Genomic DNA, 25,630 nt, shown 5'->3' with positions numbered 1-25,630 from the left:
CTTTAGTTTTAAATTATTATTCATTGGCCACCTGGCTTGTGAGGCATTATACTTAGAACAAGACTTTAGTTTAAGTTTCCATTTTTTTCAAGGTAAATTTCAGAACTTGGATGCTTTTTCTCTGTTGTATTTATTTCAGAATATTCTGTTGTTTCATCTGTGTGTTCAAGGTTAGCTAGAGAATTCTGTTCTACTGCTATTTATATTTTTTGCTCTTTAATATAGTTAATACTTTTATTTAAAAATCAAGAGATTTAAGGATTTTTTAAAAATGTGTTTTCAACATTATAACAACATATCTGTATAATATCCATTTAAAAATATTACAGATTTAGCATAAATTGGTCACTAGCTTGTTCTTGTACTTTTTTTTTTCCCACTAAATCTCATCGTAAAAAATTGGTTACTAATGCTTAAATTCTAAAATTTTCTTAATACTTTAGGATGGGCAGAGTTTTTTTTTTTAGACCAATCTCATTTGACCTGTAAAATAAAAGTTGAGTCCAGTTAAATTATAATTCAGAGATTGTTATACACTATTAGGTAACAGTATGACATAACTAATGGTCTCTTTTAAGGGGACTTTCGATGGAAATGTTAGAAACTGCCCATGTGTTTGTAAAAACAGAGTTGATGATTTTCCTTTAGGTGGTTAAAAAGTTTTCTTCTAACAGTTTGATGCCAGATGAAGAACTTTCTGTGTTTGTAACTTATAGCTTACCAGCCCTCCAACAGAATGGAGCCCCAGCTACCCAGGAGAGGGTGCAGTGGCATCTTTTGCTGATGTTGGATGGGTAGCCAAAGAAGAAGGAGAGTGTTCGACAAGACAAAGGTTGGTCTGGAAGTTATCAGAGTGAGAAGCAGTATTAAAATAAGATGATACATTTGTAATATTTCCTTTTAATAGTCTAATTTGAATCTCTAGTAACCCAGTTATTTTTCTTGGGTAATCTTCGTTGCTGTTCATTTTTAAAACTCAGCTAGTTATTTATAAAGTTCCTAGAGACATGTAACTGTGTCCTAAGTCCTTATGAATTACAGAATTCCCTGCTCTTTATAAGTTTACATTCTAATGTGAGGGACCAGAAAGAACTATCATAAATATGCCTAGGTAAGTAAAGTAATTATCATGGTCTTACTGGGGCAGAGGAATCAGTGTGGGTCATATTAGGGAATTTGTGTAATCATCAGAGAATGTTTCCTTAAAATTGTGACTCCAGATGAATTTTCGTTCAAAGGAAACAATGTGTAAAAATTAGAGAGGTACTTCCATTTATTTGAAAGAAAATGAATAAATTGTTGACCAAACTTCAATCTAAAAATAGGAAATCAATCTAAATAGGAAATCAGTAATATTGATACGGTAAAGTCTACTTAGTAAATTCAGAAGGCCACTGTGGGGTAAGAGAGGTGTAGCAAGGCTTCTCAGAGGAGAGGATGCTAGAGCTGACGTGATGAGGGCCAGTAGAAGCCAATCAAACAGGAAGGCTGTATTCCAGGAGAAGTGAACAATGTGGCAAGTTTAGGGAACTCCAAACGGCTCAGTGAGCCTAGAGCGTAGCGGAGAAGGGTAAGCTATAGAAGATGAACATGGAAAGTAGGTCGAGGGTTAAAGTTCATACATGTTAGGCTAAGACATGTAAACTTTTTCATGAAAGCAGTGTGGAGCCATGAAAGAAATTTAAGCACATGGTCATATTATCAAATTTGTATTTTAGTAAAATTTCCCTGTACACAGTATGAAGAATAGAAGGGGGCCAGGCCAGGAAATAGGCCAAATAAGAGATGATTAGAATTTGACTAACTTAAAAAACCAACAAAAGACAGAGAGAAGAGGGACTCAAGAGATACTAAGAAGAATTGAAAAGACTTAGACACTTTTTAGATACTGAGGTTAAGAAAGGAAGAGTCTAGGATACCTCCCAGGTTTCTGGCTGAGATAATTATGGGAATGATGGAACAATAATAGGAATATAGGAAAACAGATTTTTTTTCTTTTGGTGGGTGGGAATACGAGGAGATAGTCCAGTCTGGAAGATGTTGTGTTTGAATTTCCTGTGGGACCCTGACATTGCTCTAGAAATGGTTTATATAGTTAGATATTGATAAAGAATGCTTGCCCTCAAACATATAGATAGAATGGCTGATAATCAGATTGCTCAAGGAGCATATGTAAGACATAAAGAGCGTTTGTATCCTGGATAAAGGCATTTGGGAGAGAATCAGGGAAAAAAAGAGAGAGAGAAAGAGGAACCCCCGCCCACACCCCGCTAAAGGAGCAGCTCTAGAGGCAGAAGGAGAAGCAGCAGAGGGTGTTGTCATGGAAACAAAGGAAGCAGAGTTTCATGAAGGGGGAGTAAACTAGTCATCACTGTCAAATACTTAGAGGCTAGGTAAATCAAAAAACTAGCAAGTTTCAATTTTGTGTTGCAGTTGAAAGATTGTCGTTGACTATTAGCAGAAGTAATTTCATTTAAGTGGTATTAGCTGGATAAAATAAGAATCAAGTAATCCAAGAGTAAAGAAGGAATTTGATTTGAATGACAAGTAGAAGTGAGGACATAGTAATAGATGTACACAGACCAGATTAGCAGGTAAAGAGTCTTTCTTTTTTTTTTTGAGTCTTTCTTTTTTAAGATGTTTTATTTTTTTAATTAAACATTTCTTTTCCAAATAGACCATCAGTTTGTCTGATTAGTTTTTTAGAAAATTATTGAGGTCATATTGGCTTATAACGGTGTGTAAATTTCAAGTGTGCATTATGCTATAGCAGTTTCTGTATAGACTGCAATGTGTTCACTACCAATAGTCTGGTTTTTCGTCACCGTATATTTGTGCGTGCCCCTTTATCCCTTTTGCCCTCCCCCAACCACCTTCCCCTCTGGTAACCACTAATCTGTTCTCTTTATCCATATGTTTGTTTGGATAAATACCCAGTAGTGGGATAGCTGGATCATATGGTGTTTGTATTTTTAATTTTTTGAGAAATCTCCATACTGTTTTCCATAGTGGCTACACCAGTTTGCATTCCCACCAGCAGTGTGTGAGGGTTTCCTTTTCTTTACTTCCTCTCCAACATGAGTTATTTCTTGTCTTGTTAATTATGGCCATTCTGATGGGTGTAAGGTGAAATCTCATTGTAGTTTTGATGTGCATTTCTCTAATAATTTGTGATGTTGGCTGTCTTTTCATGTGCCTTTTGTCCATCTGCATATGTTCTTTGGAAAAATGTCTGTTCATATCATCTGCCCATTTTTTTGATCAGATTGGTTTTTTGAGTTGTGTGAGTTCTTTATATATTTTGGAAATTAACACCTTTTCAGATGTATGATTTGCAAATATTTTCTCCCAGTTGGTGAGTTGTCTTTTTGTTTTGTTTCTGGTTTCCTTTGCTTTGCAGAAGGTTTTTAGTCTGATGAAGTCCCATTTGTTTACTTTTTCCTTTGTTTCCCTTGCCCAAGTGTACGTGGTATTCAAAAAGATCCTTCTAAGACCGATGTACTGCCTGTATTTTCTTCTAGGAGTTTTATGGTTTCTCATCTTTCATTCAAATTTTTAATCCATTTTGAGTTAATTTTTGTGAATGGTGAAAGATAATGGTCTACTTTCATTCTTTTGCGTATGGCTGTCCAATTTTCCCAGCACCATTTATTAAAGAGACTTTCTTTTCTCCATTGTATGTTCTTAGCTCCTTTGTCAAAGACTAGCTGTCCTGTCCTTAGGTGTGTGGTTTTATTTCAGGGCTTTTGATTCTGTTCCATTGATCTGTTTGTCTGTTTTTGTTCCAGTACCATGCTGTTTTGATCACTATAGCTTTGTAGTATGTTTTGAAGTCAGGGATTATGATGCCTCTAGCTTTGTTCTTTTTTCTCAGGATTGCTTTGGCTATTCTGGGTTTTTTATTGCCCCATATGAATTTTAGGATTCTTTGTTCTATTTCTGTGAAGAATGTCATTGGGATTCTGATTGGGTTTGCACTGAACCTGTAGATTGCTTTAGGTAGTATGGACATTTTAACTAAATTTATTCTTCCAATTCTTGAGCACAGAATATCTTTACATTTCTTTATGTCTTCTTCCATTTCTTTCAATAATGTCTTATAGTTTTCAGTGAATAGGTCTTTCACCTCCTTGGTTAAATTTATTCTTAGGTATTTTATTCTTTTTGTTGCAATTGTAAATGGGACTATATTCTAGCTTTTCTTTCTGCCAGTTGGTTATTAGTGTATGGGAATACAACTGATTTTTGTCTGGTGATTTTGTACCCTGCAACTTTGCTGTAGTTGTTGATTATTTCTGATAGTTTTCTGGTGGATTCTTTAGAGTTTTCTATGTATAGAATCATGTCATCTGCAAAAAGTGAGAGTTTTACTTCTTCCTTTCCAGTTTGGATCCCTTTTATTTCTTTTTCTTGCCTAATTGCTCTGGCCAAAACTTCCAGTACTATATTGAATAAGAGGGGTGAGAGCAGGCACCCTTGTCTTGTTCCTCTTCTCAGAGGGATGGCTTTCAGTTTTTCCCCATTGAGTATGATGTTGGCTGTGGGTTTTTCATATATGGCCTTTATTATGTTGAGGTACTTTCCTTCTATACTCATTTTATTGAGAGTTTTTTTAATCATAAATGGATGTTGAATCTTGTCAAATGTTTTCTCCTCATCTGTTGAGGTGATCATGTAGTTTTTATTCCACGTTTTGTTAATGTGGTGTATCATGTTGATTGATTTGCAGATGTTGAACCATCCCTGCATCCCTGGAATAAATCCCACTTGATCATGGTGTATGGCCCTTTTAATGTATTGTTGTTTTCAATTTGCTAATATTTTGTTGAGGATTCTTCCATCTATGTTCATCAGTGATAGTGGCCTGTAATTTTCCTTTTTTGTGTTGTCCTTGTCTGGCTTTGGTCTCAGGGGAACGAGTTAGGCAACATCCTTTCTTCTTCACTATTTTAGAATAGTTTGAGAAGCATAGATATTAAATCTTGTTTGAATGTTTGGTAGAATTCACCAGAGAAGCCAGATGGTCCTGGACTTTTGTTTTTTGGGTTTTCGATTACTGTTTTCTCTTTACTTGTGATTGGTCTATTCAGATTCTCTGTTTCTTCTTGATTCAATTTTGGGAGGTTGAATGAGTCTAAGAATCTATCCATTTCTTCTAGGTTATCCAATTTCTTGGCACATGGCTTCTCATGGTATTCTCTTGAAACCCTTTGTATTCCTGTGGTATCTGTTTTAATTTCCCCTCTTTTATTTCTAATTTTATTTATTTGAGTCTTCTTTCTTTTTTTTCTTAATGAGTCTGGCTAAGGGTTTGTCACTTTTGTTTGTCCTGTCAAAGAACCAGCTCTTAGTTTCATTGATCCTTTCTACTGTTTTTTTAGTCTCTATTTCATTTATTTCTGCTCTGATTTCTCTTATTTCCCTCCTCCTGACTTTGGGCTTTGTTTGTTCTTCTTTTTCTAGTCCTTTAGGTGTAGTTTAGGATTACTTATTTGAGATATCTCTTGTTTGTTGAGGTAGGCCTGTATTGCTATAAATTTCCCTCTTAGTACTGCTTTTGCTGCATCCCATAAGAGTTGGTATGTTGTATTTTCATTTTCATCTGGCTCCAGGTATTTTTTGATTTCTTCATTGATCCAGTGGCTGTTCAGTAGCATGTTGTTTAGTCTCCACATAGTTGTGACTTTCTCAGGGTTCTTTTTGTAGTTGATTTCTAGTTTTGTAGCATTGTGGTCAGAAAAGATGCTTGATTTAAGTCTTCTTAAATTTATTGAGGCTTGCCTTGTTTCCCAGCATATGCCCTATCTTTGTGAATGTTCCATGTGCACTTGAGAAGAATCTATATTGTGCTGTTTTTGGGTGGAATGTTCTATATATATCTATTAAGTCCACCTGATCCAGTGTTTCATGTAAGGCTACTGTTTCCTTGTTGTCTCTGTCTGGATGATCTGTCCATTGAGGTAAGTGGGGTGCTGAGGTTCTATCCATTGAGGTTCTTGTGTTGCTGTCAATTTCTCTCTTTAGGTCTTTTAGTAGTTGCTTTATGCACTTTGGTGCTTCTGTGTTATGTGCATATATATTAATAAGTGTTGTGTCTTCTTGGTGGAATGTCACTTTTATCATTACACAATACTCATCTTTGTCTCTCATTATCTTTTTGGTCTTGAAGTCTGCTTTGTCTGATACAAGTAGGGCTACACTCGCTTTCTTTTGCGTGTCATTTACTTGATGTATCATCTTCCATCCCTTCACTCTGTGCATATGTTTGTCTTTAGAGCTGAGATTTGTTTCCTGGAGGCAGGATATTATTGGGTCTTGTTTTTTAATCCATCCAGCCACTCTATGTCTTTTGATTGGTGAATTCACTCCATTTACATTTAGAGTGATTATTGATATGTGGGTGCTTAATACTGCATTTTATCTCTTGTTTTCTGGTTGTTCTGTATTCCCATTGTTTCTTTTCCCTTATATTTCTGACTACCATTTCAGTTTGGTGGTTTTCTGTGATGGTTTTCTCAGTTATTTTTAATTTATGATTTGTGATTCTGCTCTGATTTTTTGTTTAGTGGTTACCATGAGGTTTGTATAAAAGATCTCATAGATGAGATAGTTCATTTTCTGATAGCCTCTTGTCTCCATTAGCCTAAGCAGGTTCCATCCCTTTCCTCTTTCTCTTCTGTGTTTTTGTTGTCATAAATTATTCTTTTTTGTATTGTGAGTTTGTGACTAAGCTGAATTGTTTAAAGTTATTTTTGAGGCTTTCTTTCCCTTTATCTTTTATGTTATAATTGTTTGCTAACCTATTGTGATAGAGAGCTGCAATTTTCTGATTTTGTCCATCTGTTTATCTCTTTGCTCAAGGCTTTGTAAACCTTTTGCCTTTTTGTCTCAGGTAGGAGGGCTCCCTTTCATTTCTTGTAAGGCAGGACTAATGGCGATGAACTCCCTCACTTTTTGTTTATCTGGGAGTGCTTTTATTTCTCCATCATATCTGAAGGATAATTTTGCTGGATAGAGTATTCTTGGCTGATACTTTTTGTCTTTCAGTATTTTGAATATTTCATTCCATTCTCTCCTAGCCTGTAAGTTTCTGCTGAGAAATCCCTTGAAAGCCTGATGGTGGTTCCTTTGTAGGTTATTTTCCTCTCTTGCTGCCCTTAATATTTTTTCTTTGTCATTGACTTTTGACAGTTTTACTACTCTATGCCTTGGAGAAGTTCTTTTTGCATTGATGCAATTAGGAGTTCTACTGGCTTCATGTGTTTGTATGTCCGGTTTCTTCCCCAGCTTCGAGTTCTCAGCTATTATTTCTTTGAACAAGCTCTCTGCTCTTTTCTCCCTCTAGGATATCTATTCTTTATGTTCGTTTTCCTAATTTAGTCTGATATCTCTTAAAGAATTTCTTCATTTTTAAAAAATCTTTGTTCTGTCCCCTCCTCCACCTGAAGCATTTCTATTTTCAAGGTCACTAATTCTCTACTTTTACTCCATAATGTCTACTCTATTTTTTATGCTTCCTACATTATTTTTTTATCTCATTGATTGTGCTCTTCATATTCAGAATTTCTGTTTGGTGTTTTTTTAGAGCTTCAATCTCTTTGGTGAAGTATTCCTTCTATTCATTAATTTTATTCCTGTGCTCATTGAACCGTCTTTCTGAGTTTTCTTGTAACTTGTTGAATTTTTTTATGACAGCTATTTTGAATTCTCTGTCAGTTAGATTGTAGTCTTCTGTGACTTCAGGTTTGGTTTCTGGAGAGCTTTCATTTTCCTTCTGTTCTGCAGTGTTCAGTGTTCTAAGTTCTTAGTGGTGTTTGATGAATTGATCCTCTGCCGGCACATTTGTAGTAGTAATTACCTTTTCTTATTTGAGTACCGCTTTGTTTATTTTGGTTCTGGCCACGTGGGTCTTGTGTTCCTCTATTGGCTCTCTGTGGCCTTGGATGCGGCTGTCCTGTGCACCACCTTTGTTGCTGTTCCTGGGTTGTTTTGGTGTGCTGGTTGCACTGCTACCAAGGGTGCTGTGTTCACAAGTGTCACTGTCACTGGTGGGGACCAGGGCACCCAGGGACTTGTATACAGCTCCCACTGCCAGTGGAGCTGGTGTTGGGGTTGCCACCCCTGGGGGCTGGGTCAGCAGTTCAGCTATGGTTCTTATTGCCTCTGGTCGCAGATTCCCCCGTCACCGTTGTGGTGTGCACGGGGGCTATTTTTTCTGTTCCTGCCTTGTCTGCTCATAGCTGTGTCAGTTGGCTGCTCTGTGTTTTCATGGGCTAGACTCCAGCCAGTCAGTGGGGTGCCTTTGCATGGGCTGAGCGGCCACCACTTGCAGGGAATGTTGTGCAGATGGAACCACCACAGCATGGTGGGCACTCCTGAAGGCCAGGCTACCACCACTCTGCAAGCATTCACACAGTGGCTGGGTTGGCCCTGCCTCCACTTGCAGTTGCACTGGCTGCTGTGTGAGTATCCGCATCCTGGATCGCTGCTTCCAGGGACAAGGAAGGGGCCACTCCCCTAGATCTACTGCTTCCAGGGGTCCAGTCCATCTGCCTTCTGATGTATGGATGGATGCTGCATGGATCTCTCCGACGTCCTGTTGTGCTGTGAATCTTCTGTTGGTTAATGGATGTGTATTTAGTTGTAACTTAGAGGGGAGAGACAACTCACTGTGCCATGGTGTTGATGTCATTCTTCTAATTAAACTTTTTATTTTGAGATTATTGTAAATTATTCACATGTAGTTTTAAGAAAGAATACAGAAACATTCCCTGTACCTTTTACGCAGTTTTCTCCAATGGTAACATTCTGCAAAACTATGGTACTTGATCACAACCAGGATATTGACACTGATACAGTCAAGAGGGAGAACATTTCCATACCATAAGGATCCCTTATGCTGCCTTTTTATGGCCACACTCACTTCCTTTCCATCTCCAACCCCTCCTCAATCAATGGTAACCACTTATCTGTTCTCCATTTTCACAATTTAGTCATTTCAAGAATGTTATATAAATTGAATCATACAATAAGCAACCTTTTGGGACTGGCTTTTTTCACTAAGTATCATTTTCTGGGGATTTGTTCAGGTTGTTATGTATATCAGTAACTCATTCCTTTTTAGTACTGGGTAGTATTCCTTGGTGTGGATGGACCACAGTTTGTTTAACCATCCACCAGTTGATGGGCATCTGGATTGATTTCAGTTTTTAGCTATTATGAATAAAGTTGCTACAAACATTTATGTACAGGATTTTGAACAAACGTAAGTTTTCATTTCTCGGAAATAAATGCCCATGAGTGCAGTTCTTGGATCATTTGTGTCATAAGGTAGTTGCATGTTTAGTTTTTAAGAAGTTGGCAAACTATTTTCCAGAGTGGCTGTACCATTTTACATTCCCACCAGCAATGTATGGCTAATCCAGCTTCTCTGCATCCTCACCAATGTTTGGTGGTGTTATTCTTTCTTTTTCCTTTTTTGCCATCCTAATAGGTGTGTATGATAACTCATTGTGGTTTCAATGTATGTTCCCTTAATGGCTAATGATGTTAAACATCTTTTCATGTGCTTATTTGCCATCTTTATATCCTTTTGGGCAAAATGTCTCTTTGTGTCTTTACCCATTTTCTAATTGGGTTTTTTCCTGAGAATTTTTAATATATTCTAGACAGGGGTCCTTGTCAGATATGTGGTTTGTAAACATTTTCTCCTACATAAAGTAAGACAAGTAAAAACTTGTCTTTTCTTCTATTTAATAAGGTCTTTCATGGGGTAAAAGTTTTTAATTCCGATAAAATCCAATTTATTGATTTTTCCTTTCATGAATCGTGCTTTTGGTGTCAGTATAAGAACTCAGTGCCTAGTGTTACATCCTGTGGATTTTCTTGTGTGTTTTTTTAAGTTTATAGTTTAATATTTTACATTTAAGTCTGTGATTCTTTGTCTGGTTTTGGTGTCAGGGTAATACCAGCGGAACATGGGAACTTAACTGCTGCACCACCAGGCTAGCCTCTGAAAATTCTTGATTTCCCCAATGTTGAAGGATATGTTTGCTGGGTATAAGATTATGAGTTTATAGTTCTTTTCTTTTAGCACTTGAGAAACGTGCCAGTTTCTTCAAGCCTCCGTGAGGTGAGACATCCTCTGTTATTCCTATATTTTTTCCACTCTAGGTAAGGTGTTCTTTCTCTCTAGCTGCTTTATAAATTTCTTCTTTGTCTTTAGTTTTCAGAAGTCTGAGTAAGATGTTTCTTGGTATAGATTTTGTTGGGTTTATTATGTTTTTGGTTCACTCAGTTTCTTGAATCTTTAGGTTTATGTCTTTTGTCGTTATTTCTGTAAATATTTTCTTTAAGTAAGTTTTCTGCCATTATTTCTTTGAGTGCTTTTTGAGCTTTGCCCCCATTCTCCTGTCCTTCTGGGGCCCTGATGACACAAATATTAGGTCTTCTGTTATGGTCATGCACATACCTGAGACTCTGTTCATTTTTTTCCTGGTCTGTTTGCTTTTTGTTTTTCAGATTTGATAATTTCTTTTGTTCTGTCTCCAAATTCACTGATTCTTTCCTCTGTCTTCTCCATTCTGCTTTTGATCCTATCTGCTGTGTTATTTCAGTTATTTTACTTTTCAGCTGTGAAATTTTCATTTGGTTCTCCTTTATATCTTGTTTCTTTGCTGAGACTCTGTTTTTTCATTTGTTTCAAGAGTGCTGGTAATTGCTCATTGAGGCCTTTTTGTCATAGCTGCCTTAAACTCTGTCAGATAATTAAACATCTCTGTCATCTCAGCTGGCATCTGTTGATTGTCTTTTTTCATTCAATTTGTGTTCTTTCTGACTCCCGGTTTGAGGAGTGATTTTTTTTTTTTTTTTAAAGATTTTATTTTTCCTTTTTCTTCCCAAAGCCCCCCAGTACATAGTTATATATTCTTCGTTGTGGGTCCTTCTAGCTGTGGCATGTGGGACGCTGCCCCAGTGTGGTTTGATGAGCAGTGCCATGTCCGCGCCCAGGATTCGAACCAACGAAACACTGGGCCGCCTGCAGCGGAACGCGCGAACTTAACCACTTGGCCACGGGGTCAGCCCCTTGAGGAGTGATTTTTGATTGAAACCTAGATATTTTGGGTATATGGAACTCTGGATCTTATTTAAACCTCTCCTTTTAGCTGCCTTCACTGACAGCTCTCTGGTGGGGAAGAGCAGGTGCCACCGTGTACTGCTGTGTGGGAGCAGAAGTCCAGTTTCCCACTTGGCTTTCATCCACCCCTGAGGGTGGTGCTCCTTATTACTGCTGGGTGGGCTGGGAGCTCCTCCCTGAGGGGCAGCCTGTGACACCATCCCAGTGGCTAGGGGAGGGGTGCCACATTACTGCTGGATGCGGTGTAATTCCAGGCTCCCACGCTGTCTCCACATTTCCACAGGGAAATGGCGTGTCTTGTGAAGTCTCTGCCTCCTCTAACACTGTCCTGCAGGGTTTGAGGCACTTCACTGCAGCCTAGCAAGGATGGAAGTTGGCCTTTGCTGCATGGTGGAGGTGGGGCCACAGTATCTGCTGTGGTGTTTGGCTGGAGTAGAGCAGTTATTTTACATAAGTTCTGTATCTTGGGAGGCTTCCCCCTTTCTTGGTCCTTTAGCTGAGAAAGCAGGCTTTTGTTGGGGCTTTTTTTTTCCTGCATCCATTGGCATTTCTGGGTTACCTGTTACTCCAGCCCCTGGTCTGGGATATATGAGGCGAAAGGAAAACCAGGGAACTCACTCTTGTGTCTTTTTTTCTTTAGCTCCCAAGATCCCAGCCAGTCTGCCTTCTCTGTACCTTTCAAAGTCTTGTTATATTTGTTTTCTGTAAAATGTCAAGGGTTTTTAGTTGTAGTCAGGAGGAAAAATAGGGATAAGTGCATCTGTTCCATCTTCCTGGAAAGAGAAAGGCTTTTAACATACATGTCGTGTTTGCACTGGGTATAGCATTATGGGGTAGCTATTATGGTGATTGTGATTATAGAGGAATTGAGTTGGCGTAATGGATCTGGATAATGGATTTTGTCAATGATGTTGAAAATAATTGGCTAAAGGGTCTTTGAAAAGGTGCCTGGAAGTACTCTAGGTAAAGATAATCTGAACTTGAACGAACTGAGAAGGAAACAGAGGAGACCCAGTTGGATTTGAGTGGTGCTCTAGAGGGGGAAGTTGACAGACAGGTAGTGAAGTGCCCCCAGAATTCCAAAGTTAGTGACAGGTTAGTGACATGGCTCACGTGATTAGAAAAATTGGGCAGACTTTCTCTTTTGCAATGTGTTGCTGTATTGCTCACATCGATTGTGACAAATTGTAGATGTACGTAAAACTAGGTGTCTGGGAAGGGCATTCTCAGAGTTACTTCCTGTGGCTGATATCCTGATAAACAGGCTGACGCATCTGTCTGACCATCTCCGCATGGAAGGGAGCTTTGAGGAAGCACTCTTTTATCAGTCTCACATAACAAAGCGTATTGTAGCTTGATGAGGGAGCAAATTTGCCATCTGTTTTAAACAGTAAGACACAATAGGATCATGGACTTTTACTTTGTCTTGACAATTATTGAATACTAGTACTCTTACCAGGCAAGTTGAGTCTTTCTTCCTCTGTCACTTTGATATTAATTGCATTTATATGGGAATTTTTTATAACTTAAATTTATAACAACTTGTAACTATAACAAATCTTAAAAACATAATATGAAAAGAGTACATTCAAGGCTTACATATTGCCGTTTGAGTGTTTCTCTGCCTCTCACATTTGTATTTGTATGAAAGCCAGAGCTATTCAAGATATTTGTTTCTTATTTCTCCCTTGAAATTTATGTTGATGACACTTCTGTAACAATTAGTTACAATGTCACAGTATTATATCTCTGGGAACATAGCATACATATGAGTCCTTCATAATTGGTTATTGTACAAATGATTTTTTTTCAAATGCACTGAACTTCGGTTTTTTTCATCTCTAAATTGGAAGTATTAATACCTACCTTGAGAGGAGAATTTTAAAAGGTAACATGGGAAAACTTAACACAGTTGAATGCACACAGTAAGGCCTCATTTTTTTTCCTCTTTTCTATACGCATTTTCATTTCCCTTTGAATTAACAGAATGGCCTCAGAATTGGAAAGAAATTTTCATTTTTATAAGAAGCATTGAGATTCTTTGAAGGAATCAGTATAACTGATAATCTTAAGATCATTAATTTGTTCTCTTTCATAGTAGTAGCCTAAGGAGAATGTGTAGTCTTTGGATATATACACAGCATAGCATGTACACTGTGTGATGAAATTAATGACACTAACCTCTAGTGGCTTCTGGTAGACATGATGAACATTGTCATCAAGTCTTCGATTGATTTTGGAGTAGAAGAACATTATTTAAGGAATATTGAAATATTTCAAGTTTAACTCCAGTTTCTTCATTCTGTATTAATTTATTAATTTCTTTTTTTTTTTTTTTTTTTTTGAGGAAGACTAGCCCTGAGCTAACTACTGCCAGTCCTCCTCTTTTTGCTGAGGAAGCCTGGCCCTGAACTAACATCCATGCCCATCTTCCTCTACTTTATATGTGGGACACCTACCACAGCATGGCGTGCCAAGTGGTGCCATGTCCGCACCCGGGATCTGAACTGGTGAATCCCGGGCCGTGGAGAAGCGGAATGTGTGAACTTAACCGCTGCGCCACTGGGCCGGCCCCTATATTAATTTCTAATTGTGTCTAATTCTTAATTGTGAGTGCCACATAAATATCAAACTGAGTATTTACTAAGTAAAAATTTATAGGTTTACAGGATTTGAACGTATTTCAGGTAGCCCTTTTTCTTACACCAGAGTGTTTGTAATCTAATGACTTGGATGAACGTATTTACAAAAATCCATAATATAAGGATAGTGAATAAAGTGAGACCGAAGACTTTGACCAAAGATATCCGGCTTAATTTTTCAAATTTGCGTATTAAGTATAAAGTGGAATGTGTTGTTTCTTAAGGAGTGTCGGGGAAGAACCCCAACCTTGTAGAGGATGACGATGAGTAATAAGACTCCGAAGGAAGTGACTCAGCAGGCAAGCAGGCTGGCTCACCACAGCTCCATGGGTGCTAGCCAGTGTAGACCAGGAGACTTGGTAGATCAGAGCAAGACGGTTTCCTCCTCCCAGCACTGCAAACAGTAGGTGTTACTCAGGCCCACTTTAATCTCAATTATTTGACACCAGACATTAACTGATAATGTACATCAACAAAAAACTGCATTGAAGGGAGAAATGTCATTTCTGTTAAATAGCACTTTTAGGAAGATCCAGCCTTTACTATACAAAGCAAGAGGCTTGTGTTGAACAGCTCCCAGAAGGGCTAATGCAGTGAATCCCGCTAGTCGTCTGCTCCCTCGCATCACAGCAGTCCTGTCTGCTCCCCGGAAATGCTTTCATGCGTTACTTACCTCTGTCAAAATAATTTCTCCAGTCAGTTTGTCTCTATCCAACTACTTGCTCCCTTGGAAAACTTAATGTTTTCTACCCAACTTCATGTTTTCAGGGAACTAAACTGACAATAGAGTGTATTTTTATTCCTTTCTAGGCTATTCTCTGAAAACGTGGGGAGGGTCAATAAAAATCATCTTGGGAATACCACCTTTCATACACACTGAGCTGATACTTAATCTCAGATTTTGAGTTTTCATTTAGTGTGAGATAAAGGTGCATTATCATTTTTCACTAAGTGAAATAAGGGTCCATTATTATAATGCCCCAGAGGTACATTATATTTAATTTAGAATTTTCTTTGAAATAGTCAGTGGAGCTTAAAAAGCCTTTCCTATTTATGTAAGTTGTGCTCCGACAGCGGCTGCCCTTGATCCTAACCCTGAAAAGGTACGAGAGCTGGACAGTTAGGGTGCAGTGCCCCCTGAAACGAGCCTGTGCCTTCTGCTGTTAGGCACTGTGGAGGCAAAATCAAACGAACAACAAAGGTAGAAATCTCACCAGCAGAAGTCAGTGTGCGGAAAATGGTTTTAAGAAACACTTTGGGTGCTCACTTCGGCAGCACATGTACTAAAAATTGGAACGATACAGAGAAGATTTGCACAAAGATGACACACAAATGCATGAAGCTTTCCATATTTTTATAAAGTATACTCAGGAATTGATAAACAATAAGGTACACCCAAAATCACACAATGTTATAAACCATTGTAAGCCCAATAAAATTATTTGGAAAAAACAAAAGGAGAAACACTTTGGCTGTTTGTCTTCTGCTTTTGGGACATCCATACTTGATGCCTGGTTTTTTTGTTATATTCGTTTTTGTTTCTTGAAATTTCTCTGAATTATACACACAAATTCTAGACAAGCATTTCTCTAGTTTGGATTAATTCTGCCTCTATATTCTAGCTCTTAACAGCTCTCTATTCTGAAGGAGGGCGAACGTTGGTTCTGAGAATGAATTATTTGTTGACTGGCTTATAAAACAGATGTCTGTGAGAAAAGGCTATGTGTTTGTACTTTTAAAGCAAGGGGCATGTCTGAGAATTTTCACAAAACTTTACATACACAGGGAAGAGTATTACAGAGCAACTCTTCTGGCTTTTGTTTTTGGTTCTCGAGCTCCTTTAAATGTTGAATCTCTCTGTGTCTTTGAGAGAAGACATAATCATTTCAGGATGACTTTCCTTTTACACTGTCTAAAAACCCACCTTTAAATTGAAATCTCCACATTTCCTATTAAAACTTTGTTTGATCCCATAACCATCAACAGTATTTCATATAGGGAAATGCAGAATCTATATAATCAAAGTTATGAAAATAGCATAGATGTAAAATACAGATAATCTGACTGTTACTTAAATTATTTTGCTAAGACCCTAAACTTTTTTCTCTTACCAGGCCTACTGGTATTCAAGATTAATGAGTGCTTTGTCCTTAATTTTCAGTAGATGGAAAGAAAAGGATGAAATTTGCCTGTAGGAGTTAACGAGGAGATGTGAAAGCTTAATTCTGTTTTTTAACATTGTAGTTGCTGTTCAGTATTCATTAATTTTCTCTTACCATTTATTTTGCCTAGAATATCTTTTAAAGAAGTAAACTGTTCAAACATGTCTTGTAGTTGATATCTTACTCCAAATTGACATATTATGTTGTTTCAATTCTGGATATTGAAGAGTAAATATTCATGGGATTTGAAGATTGGTTTACACTTGAATGATAACATTTTAAAACAAACTTTAATCCTTTAATACTTTTGGATCCTGTAATGTCTAGGATTTTAAATGGGCATATACTCTATGAAAGTGACCATTAGTTCTTGAATAAACAGTATTATAACATCATTTTCTGTTTAGCAGCACAAAAGATTCTGATATCCAAAATTTAACTTTATTTGCTGTTATAATATAGACTTCATGAAACCTCTGGACTCATAGGAAAACAAACTATCATCCTCACTTCCATCCCCAGATAGGAGTATCTCTATTCCTTTAGGTATGTTTTGATAAAGAAAGCAAAATTCAACTTCCATGGAGAATGGAAGATGGTGGGGGTAGAGATGAGTCTTTATCCGCTGGTTCTCTGTTCCTCTCCTCTGTACTCAGTTCCACTTCCTCCCAGTTGGCACCCTCCAGATGCCCCTCAGCCCGCTGCCCGTGTGGTGGCTTCCATCCTCCATCCCCAGAACACTCTGCTTCTGAGCCTTCTCTTCCTCTGAGTTCACTCACTGCTGCTCTCCCTTCTTCTGCACTGTTGTTTTGAACACATGCGATAGTTTAATTCGACATTTATTTCAGATTTCTGTATTTTACCCAGATCTGTTCTTAAGATTCAAATGCCATCCCTATTGCTGTCCCAACCTACCAGCAGTTCTCCTAGTTTTTTCAAAAAATCGCTATTGTGTTTAGTTTAGTTAAAAACATAAAAAGTTACCAAGAACATAGGAAGCATATTAAATTAAATAAGAATATTTGACGTTATATTGATATTAAATATAATTACTCTATAAATATCTCCCCTCAAAAAACTTCATTCAAAAGATTGACTAATTTCTATCTACTTGTAACTTAATGTATTTACTGTATAGAGCTGTTTAACAATTTTCGACCTATCCTGTGAAAGGTAGGTAGAAATCAGAATTTAGCCTGTTGCATCAGCAAAGAGCCATAGTGACTTTTTTTTCAAAATTTTAATGTCTTATTAAAATTATTTTCTTTATTGCAGGTTGATTAGAACACATGCATCTAATCCCTAACTTATATAACAATCTTTCTCTCTTTCTTTTTTTGGTGAGGAAGATTGGCTCTGAGCTAACATATGTTGCCAATCTTCCTCTTTTTTGTTTGAGGAAGATTGTCACTGAGCTAATATCTGTACCACTCTTTCTCTATTTTGTATGTGGGAGCTGCCACAGCGTGGCTTGATGAGCAGTGTGTGGGTCCACACCTGGGATCCGAACCTGTGAACACTGGGCTGCTGAAGCAGAGCACACAAACTTAACCACTATGCCACCGGGCCAGTGCCTAACGTAATCTTTCAAAGAACATTATTAATATATTTAATCAGAGCACTGGTACTATTCCATGTAGAAGTTTTTACTTTTGTTTAATCGTCATGTACTTTTTTAGAAATGTTATCACCTGTTTCTTCCCAGTGTGGGGCTAAGAAAGTGAATGGTAATTGATGCTTTGCAAGCCAAACATATTTCCCTATCCCTCAAATATTCCAAATTAAATAAAATTGATAAAGTTAGTATTATTAAAGTTGGTTGCTAGGTAAGCTAGGGCTAGGTAAGAACTAGGACATTTGTTCTCTAAATATTTTTGTTTAATAATGTTACAGGTAAAAAACAATGTGCAAGCATCTTCTCTGTATGGTAGTTCAATTAACAGGGCATGAAGAAAATTAGATATGAAGAAAAACACCTGAACTCAGTGTGTACTACCAAAAGCTAAAGGTCCAAGAACTCCCCATTCAAAACACAAGATAGAGTGGAGAATTATCACAGCTCTCAAGCAGAGATAAAATACCAATATCCAGGAAAGGAGTACTAAAATAGAATTTAACGTTGGTGAATGTTATAACAGCTACGATTAAGTTTGACTATATGTGACAGAGAAGCCCAAAATAATGGTGACTTCAACAGGCTGGAGGTTTATTTTTCTCTCAGAGTAGCTTCCAGTGTCCTCAGGGACCCAGCCAGTCTTTCTCCCGTCCTTAGCGATGGCTTCCGTGTCAGGGTCAGCCACTGCCCCCTGTGGCTCTCACTCCACTCACCCCCTTGCTCTGCGCTCTTGGAGCCGAGAGGACTTGCTTTCTCGGGGAGTCGTCTTCCTTTAAGAAGCCTTCCTAGGTGACTCACCAACATTCTGCCTACATCTGGTCAGCCTACATCTTAGTCACATGACCACACGGAACCGAGGGAAACTGGAATATGTTAACTTGATTGTGGTGATTATTTCAAAATGTATACGCATATCAAATCATCATGTTGTACACATACAATTATATATATACAATATTTGTCAATTATACCTCAATAAAGCTGGAAGAAAAAAATGGTAAAGGGCTTAGAGGCCGGGAAAACCTAATTATAGAAAATAGGAGGAAATAGATACGTATATAAATTGACCTTGAAAAGAAATCTGAATTTTTTCCTCAACCCCAAAAAACTTCCATTTGGAGGTACAGAACAATGCACATTAAAAATCTTTTTTTTTTCTACACCCAAGTGAAAATGAGACTGCCTATGTAGTGACTGCATGGGTTCAATTATGATTCTGTTCTCCTTTTCAGTTTCTGATGCTGTATTTGGCCCATATAGTTACGATGTGTCTTGCAATTTGATGTATTCTATCTTACATGGAAAACACTGACGTTGAAATGCAGAAGCCAAGACCCTGGGAAGGGCTAATGCAGTACTCGTTTGATTTTGTTGTCAAATATAACTAGTAGTAGTTTACCATTTTTAGGAGTATTAAAAAGTTTCTTCAAACCTTAGTTCAAACCAAAACAAAACATGAATTAGTAAAAAAAATTGTTGGAGTCTGTGCTGCCTCCTGAGACTGTTGGTTGGTGCAGATTCTGTAGAGATTAAAATTAAGAAGAGGGATGGCAACAAGAAACCCAGGCTGGGATGCCTCTACATCAGGTTGAAAAGTGCTCTTTTGAAACTCCTTGTCTGGAAACATGTAGGCGGGGATTTGTGTAAGGACGGCCTGAAAAGTGGTTCTCAGCGGTGATGTCCAGATACGTGTGATGAGTGTTCATGCCCCTTACAAAGCCTGCGACAGCCAACCCTCTGTCTTCCTCGCAGGTCAGAGGTCAGGTCAAGGCAGCCCCTTCAGGATGACCTTCCTGTCCCTGAGAAGCCCCCGAGCAGGTGCTTTTCCTTACCAAACGCAGCTCCAGAAGAGCCTCAGCTGAAAACGACGACACTGGCGAACGAGGAAGCGCTGCAGAAGATCTGTGCTCTTGAAAATGAACTTGCTGCTCTCAGAGCTCAGATTGCCAAAATCGTGACCCTACAGGAACAGCAAAATCTCACCGCAGGTCAGTAAGTCCTACATTTGTTTTAACCAGCAAACTGGAAATTAGGAGAATGCCGTTAATTTTTAAGATTTATTAGCAAATAATAGCCATTGGGGTTGTTAGAAAACCAGGGCTAAGTCCTCTTTGCATAGTCCAGTACAGGACCCAGTCAGGTTAAAGTGGGTTTTGTTTTGAACAATCTTGATGCTATCAGAGGGGGTGACAACTGAGTATATTTGGAAAACCCTGGAATTTGTACAGTTGAATTACTACTCATGTGACTGCTATGGGAAATTTAGTTGTCTGTGATAATGGCACCATTCATAGCAGACATGAGGTAATCTCAAAACAGCCCTGACAGGATTGAGTGCTGTTTACTTACCTGTGTGTCCTGAGGCAAGAACTTGGCCTTTCCACCTCCCTTTCCTGCTCTAAAATAGGGATAATAGTACTTATGTTATGGAGTTATTGTGGCAGTAACTGGAAATTATGTAAAGCCCCTTAGCACATAGTAGCCACTTAATAGTCATTTCTCCTCTTCTTGCCCAGAGTAGAAAGTGAGTCAGGTCCTCTTGCTCCTGGTCTAATACTGTCGCTTTTATTTGTCTGGCATTGTCACTTTGGAGTAGAAACCATCACCTTGAAATCCTAGTCCATTAACCCGTTGGCAAGTAGTGGTTGTTTTTCCTAGTGTTGTTCCCAAGTCCTGGCTAGACTCAGTGATAACCCACTCTGTCTGAAGAATAAGGACATGACTCTGCCTCTGAGCTACTTTGTGCTCCTGGAGTTTAATGTGATCCAACATGGAAAGCCCTTCCACCCTGGGTACAGCCAGATGGACAGAGGGCAAATGCACCCGGACACCGCGTGCTCGAGTAATCCGTGGTACTTAATGAAATTTGCATGTAACTTTTTAAAAACCAAAAGTCCTCCCCTGTTCTTAACTTTAAATCGTATTTCTCTTTTGCTTTACCTCCCTCTTCTGGCAGACTAGGAAAACTGCTGTATATAATGGGATAATTTGGGGATTTATGTTAGATGTTCTATTTATAGTCATAAATGCCATTAGTAAAACTTCTGCATTGAGTTCCCCGAATCAATATAGTTCACTCAATGAACAACTCTCTAACCTCCAATTATTCAGAAAGATGAATTTTTAGGTTCTTATTTTATAACCTCTTTAATTCTTACCTTAGTTACTTCTTGTTTTGGAAATTAAGTATAACATTTTTTTCTTCCAGAAATTTGTTCAATAATAAACCTAAAACTATTCTTTTGAACACATCCACGTCAATACAGGCTTTTAATGCTTAAGAAGTCTCATATGTAAATAAATTTAAAATGAAGCACAAATTTATCAAATATTTTTTCAAAAAGTTACTATAGTACTAAATTGTCAAACTGTGTATATATTGAAGATAGATTTATTTAAGCAGAACTGGCTGCTTTGTATTTCATCTAAAAGTAGTTACAAACTGTGCCACAGTCAGACCCGAACATTTGATATCACAAAAACACCCCTGTTAAGTTAAATGGAACCTTTCCATCTGGAGAGTTTGGGATTAAATGATAGAGTGACTGAGATTCAGGCATTTAGAGTCTAACCAAGTAACTGAAACCTCTTTTCCATTTACATAACTGAGATTTTTTTTTAAGGATATTGTTTTCAGGTATACAGGTAAGTCCTTAATACAGTTTTGCTTTTAAACATACTTTGCTATTACCATGAAGATTAAATTGATTTTTCCTTATTTCTGTAGGTGATTTAGATTCTGCCACATCTGTGACCACAGCACCACCCTCTGTCCCACCACCTCCCCCTCCGCCACCTCCCCCGCCCCTCCCCCCACCAGGGCTCCACCAAAGTGTGTCTGCTATTGAGCTGATTAGAGAGCGAAGAGAGAAGAAAGCCTGTGCTGGAAAGACAGTGGTTAAGAACAGTCCAAAGAAACCTGATATGCCAAATATGCTAGAGATCCTTAAAGATATGAACAGTGTAAAGCTTCGGTCGGTAAAAAGGTGAGATACATCTGCTTTCTTTCTCACTTCCCTCATCTTTTTATGTCTTGTAAAACAAAGTACCAGGCCTCTTGAGAACTTTGTTTTATAACATGACTACCATGAATAGTTGTCAGTTTTTAGTTTAAAAAAGATGGGCCCCTGTGGCTCCTACACACAGTTAATAAGAGAATGGCAAAATAAACATTTCCAGGTCACTCTTTAGTGTTTCCGCATTGCATTTACGGTCCTTTCATGTGATGTCGGTTGTTGTCCAGTCATTCATTCAGTAAAGCCGTGTCGCCTACCTACTGTGGTAGTCACCCGACCTGCAGAGGAGAATGGACCCGTAGTCGCCCTCAAGGAGAGCATGATCCTCTGCTCTTGAGATGAACTCAGAGGCTATTCATTGGGCCCCTTTGTGCTCTTTTGTTGAGCCTTAAACCTAGAGTTTCCATCTCACTGCCCTCAGTGTTTGCCAGTGTCTTTATGTAGCATCTGGGATGCCAGAGAAGTGCTCCCAGGGAGGGAGAGGCAGACAAAGCATGTCCCTGAGGGATGGCAGCATACTGAGGTGTCTCCTCGTTTCTCTTCACTTCTCTAAGGCCAGAACAAGATATAAAGCCCAAACCAGTAGATGCTGCTGACCCAGCTGCCCTCATAGCAGAGGCTCTGAAGAAGAAATTTGCTTATCGCTATCGGAGCGATAGCCAAGGTGAAGTTGAAAAAGGAATTCCGAAGTCTGAGTCAGAGGCCACCTCAGAAAGAGTATTGGTGAGTATTAGGTCAGACTCCTTTCCAGCCACAATGCGGGAGTTCACTCCATTGCTGAGCACCTGCGTTTTGCGAGACATTCAGCTGTGTCCTCTGCAATAGTCAGAAGGATGTACTACAGGATTGAGTCCCTACCTACAGGTCGACTACTTACAGAAGAGCCTGAAGAAGGATGCAGAAGTTCACCCTGGTTTCCTGCTTAGCACCTCCAATGTCAGATTTTCCATGCTGTTTTATTTATATTTAAGCATACTGAAATGAAATTCATTATAATGAAATTTATATCCTGGGACAATATATATTCAGAATACAGAAATTCAAAGTAAAGAAAGATAATTTTCTCTGAGGGCACCCTGTGAAAGTCTTCCCAGGGCAGGTGAGATGACCTGGGCCTCGTGGGGTATGGCAGTGTCGTAGGTGGAGACAGCACATTTCATGGAGGCTCGCAGAGGAACTTATGCATCCCCTTTATTCAGGTTACTGTCATAAGGATATGTGCTTGTCTGTTCCGGAGTGGCAGATATCTTAGAAATTCTAGCCTCTTTGAAACTCTTCAGACACTGAAAAACAAACTTTTGAGTTTCCTTCTATTACTCAAATAAGTAAAATTGGACTAAAGTAGGGTCTTGCTAAGATGATTGTACTTTTTTCTTCTAGGAAGTAATTTGGTTACCCCTTTGCCTTTCATTCTGTTGATATGTCATGTTTGTAACAAGCTGTCAATTCATAAGGGTTTTAATATTATCCAGCTGCTTGGTTTTTCATGCAGCACATACCCAGCCTTTTGGTCCATGACTGGGAGGGGGCGTATCATTACTGTTATATGAACCAATGTCTTTATACTTTTTGTTTCTCTTCTAGTTTGGGCCACACATGTTGAAGTCTACAGGAAAAATGAAGGCTTTAATTGAAAATGTTTCAACTTCCTAACAGACAATGAGCTGAGAAAGACTATCCTGGTTCAGCTGTTGGTTTGTTAGGGCTCTTTGGCTGGTAGAAATCAACACTATTTAGTAAATACCTGAATTTAGTATTCAGTGCTGCCTTTAAAATTGAATTAGAGGATTAAGCAATAACAGAAGCACTCAAAGTTGTGTTTGCTTTTATGAGAAGGTCGGTTCTTAAGTATTCCGTGGCATGTGGATATTCTGACAGAACATGTTTTTAATGTGTTGCCAGGATGTTAGGTTTCCAGGCTTGAAAAAATTACATAGACTTCAGAACAAAGAAAGGACATTTGTAGATGTGAGTTTTTAATTCTGAACACTAATTTATCTGTACAAGTGTTTTATATGCATACATTTGGATATAGAACAGTCTGTGTAAATGTAGTGATGACAGCACTGAGGGTACTGTCATCATCCTTCGTCCTCAGTGATCACTTACTATTCAACGATGGGACAGCTGGGACAACGCAAGTGGTTGGAGTGAAATATTTGAGATTAGAATCTTCTTGCCTTGAACAAAACTTCTATCTTAGATTCTCTCTCACATTTTCTTGGAGATGGGGTTTGAGTAGGAAGCGGATAATGTTCACTGCTGAAATCCCATGCTCCCCTTTAAAGGGCCACCCGGACCGGGAGAGCAGCCTCACCTCAGTGCCATCCAGTGCTGAGGAAGGAAGTATAGTTTTCAGATAGTGAGGAATCAAATTATTGAATTAAATCACTTTTTAAAGTAAAAGCCACAATGTCCCATCTTCTTTTTCTTTCATTTTAATAAATGGCATCATAAAGATGACTTGTTGCTAAGTCAGTACTTCTGGAAATGTCAGCATAATGGAGTTTTAAAATTTTTAATATTGGTCAAAGTAGTAGCTTTATAATGAAAAATTGAATAGGCAAAACGATTTCCAATAAGTTGTTTATCATTGGTCAGAATGCTGTTCTGTTGAATTATATTATGCAGCATAAACCTTAGCTGTTATTAGAAAGTGGACAACGGCCTTTCTCATCTAGGGCTTCTAAGGAATTGCTGTAAGTGATCATTTTTAAATGTTTGATAAATCTTCATGATTTTCTATATTTCTGTTAAACTCAGCTAGAGGTAATGCCAGAATCTCCTACCACAAGTAAATATTTGGATTATTTAAATCTAGTGAAAAAAATAGTTGTTTCTTCCTGGGGGGATTAGGAGATGGGGAAAGTAGATAGACACTCACTTTTAAGTTATTGGAAATGTGTGCAATGTTCTCAATGTTAGCAAGTATTAGTTGAGGTAATTTACATGGTTTGGTTATTCAGCTTAAATTTGAACGGTGGCTTATTTTACACATGTTGATGTACACTGTTTCTAAGTGTTTTGTATGGTTTAAAAATTCTGCCTTTAAAAGAAATTCAGAAAATCCACCTCACATGCATATTTTGACCTAAGAAATTTATATTTGTATCAGTATTAAATTTTGGCCAATGCTCCAATATAAGGAAGTTACTGTTTTGGAATAAAGCAAACTTTTATTTTCCTTGGACCATAATGCCTATATGTATGTTTTCTTTTTTTTTTTTTTTTTTTTACAATAGACAAGATTCCTTTGTGTTGCACATGTAGCTTCTTAAGAATAATTTGCTTTCTGCATTTTCTAAGTGGAAATATAGTCCTTAAAATAAACTGTACTGCTCGTATTCACCTTTCTCTTACAGGGATTTCAGCATTAAAAGAGAAGGGCGCTCACTGGGGGTGTTTCCTCAGGGTTCCAAGCCTATAATCCACCTCTGGGATGATGAAACCTGTTTTCCCATCTTCCTCACACCCATCTCCTTCAGTTCCTGGTTCTCCCACCCAACACAGTACCTGAAGTGAAAGATTTTGACAGTAAACTCTACGTTTTATAGCTGACGCTCAGAAAGGACGTAAGGGGTGTATGTTCTCTCTGCTGTGGTTCTGACTAGTCCCGGGGGCTCACTGTCCTAACACACAGAGGATGAGTCGGGAGCCCTGGACCTGGAGCTGGGTACTATCCCTGTATGTGATCCTGGCCAAGTCACATCTGTTTTTAAAATGGGACTAATGCTCGGCTCAAAAAATTGTTGAGGATTAGATGAAATAATGATTTTACACATATTCTATGAACAGTAGAGTGTAAGTAAGTTGTTACTTACATCATTTTACATGAGGTCACTGTAGTTTCCAGTAGACGGATTTCTCCTAGGATTCATGGTCTCTGGCATCTGGAGAAGGTGTCACCCAGTGCACCTACTTGCACAGGCTTGGGGGGGAGCGGTAGGACCTACAGTCTTTAGTTCTGCTCCACTCCCCAGTCACAGGCCCGTCGGTGGAAGAATCCCATCCTCTTGCTCTGTTAGGAATACCTGAGTCTGTGTCTCAGCGGTGACGAA

General features: G+C 38.4%; 1 protein-coding gene and 1 pseudogene across 3 annotated transcripts in view; both read left to right on the top strand.

The window, feature by feature from the left end:
• The window catches only part of MTFR1 (mitochondrial fission regulator 1), a 53,196-nt gene extending 28,434 nt beyond the window's left edge, over positions 1-24,762 (top strand). For all 3 annotated transcript variants that reach the window (XM_001495100.5, XM_070222208.1, XM_023648531.2), the window contains 5 exons: positions 717-832; positions 19,309-19,544; positions 21,284-21,542; positions 22,127-22,295; positions 23,157-24,762. In XM_001495100.5, coding sequence (XP_001495150.1) covers positions 717-832; positions 19,309-19,544; positions 21,284-21,542; positions 22,127-22,295; positions 23,157-23,225 — 849 coding nt within the window. In that variant the 3' untranslated portion in view covers positions 23,226-24,762. The remainder of the gene's footprint in view (positions 1-716; positions 833-19,308; positions 19,545-21,283; positions 21,543-22,126; positions 22,296-23,156) is intronic.
• Positions 15,039-15,135, top strand: LOC111775112 (U6 spliceosomal RNA; annotated as a pseudogene).
• Positions 24,763-25,630: the final 868 nt, after the last annotated feature.

This window comes from Equus caballus, chromosome 9 (genome assembly GCF_041296265.1).
Source record: "Equus caballus isolate H_3958 breed thoroughbred chromosome 9, TB-T2T, whole genome shotgun sequence".
Lineage (NCBI taxonomy): Eukaryota > Metazoa > Chordata > Mammalia > Perissodactyla > Equidae > Equus > Equus caballus.
Note: the sequence above shows the minus strand (reverse complement) of the source record. Positions and strands in the feature narration are given on the sequence as shown.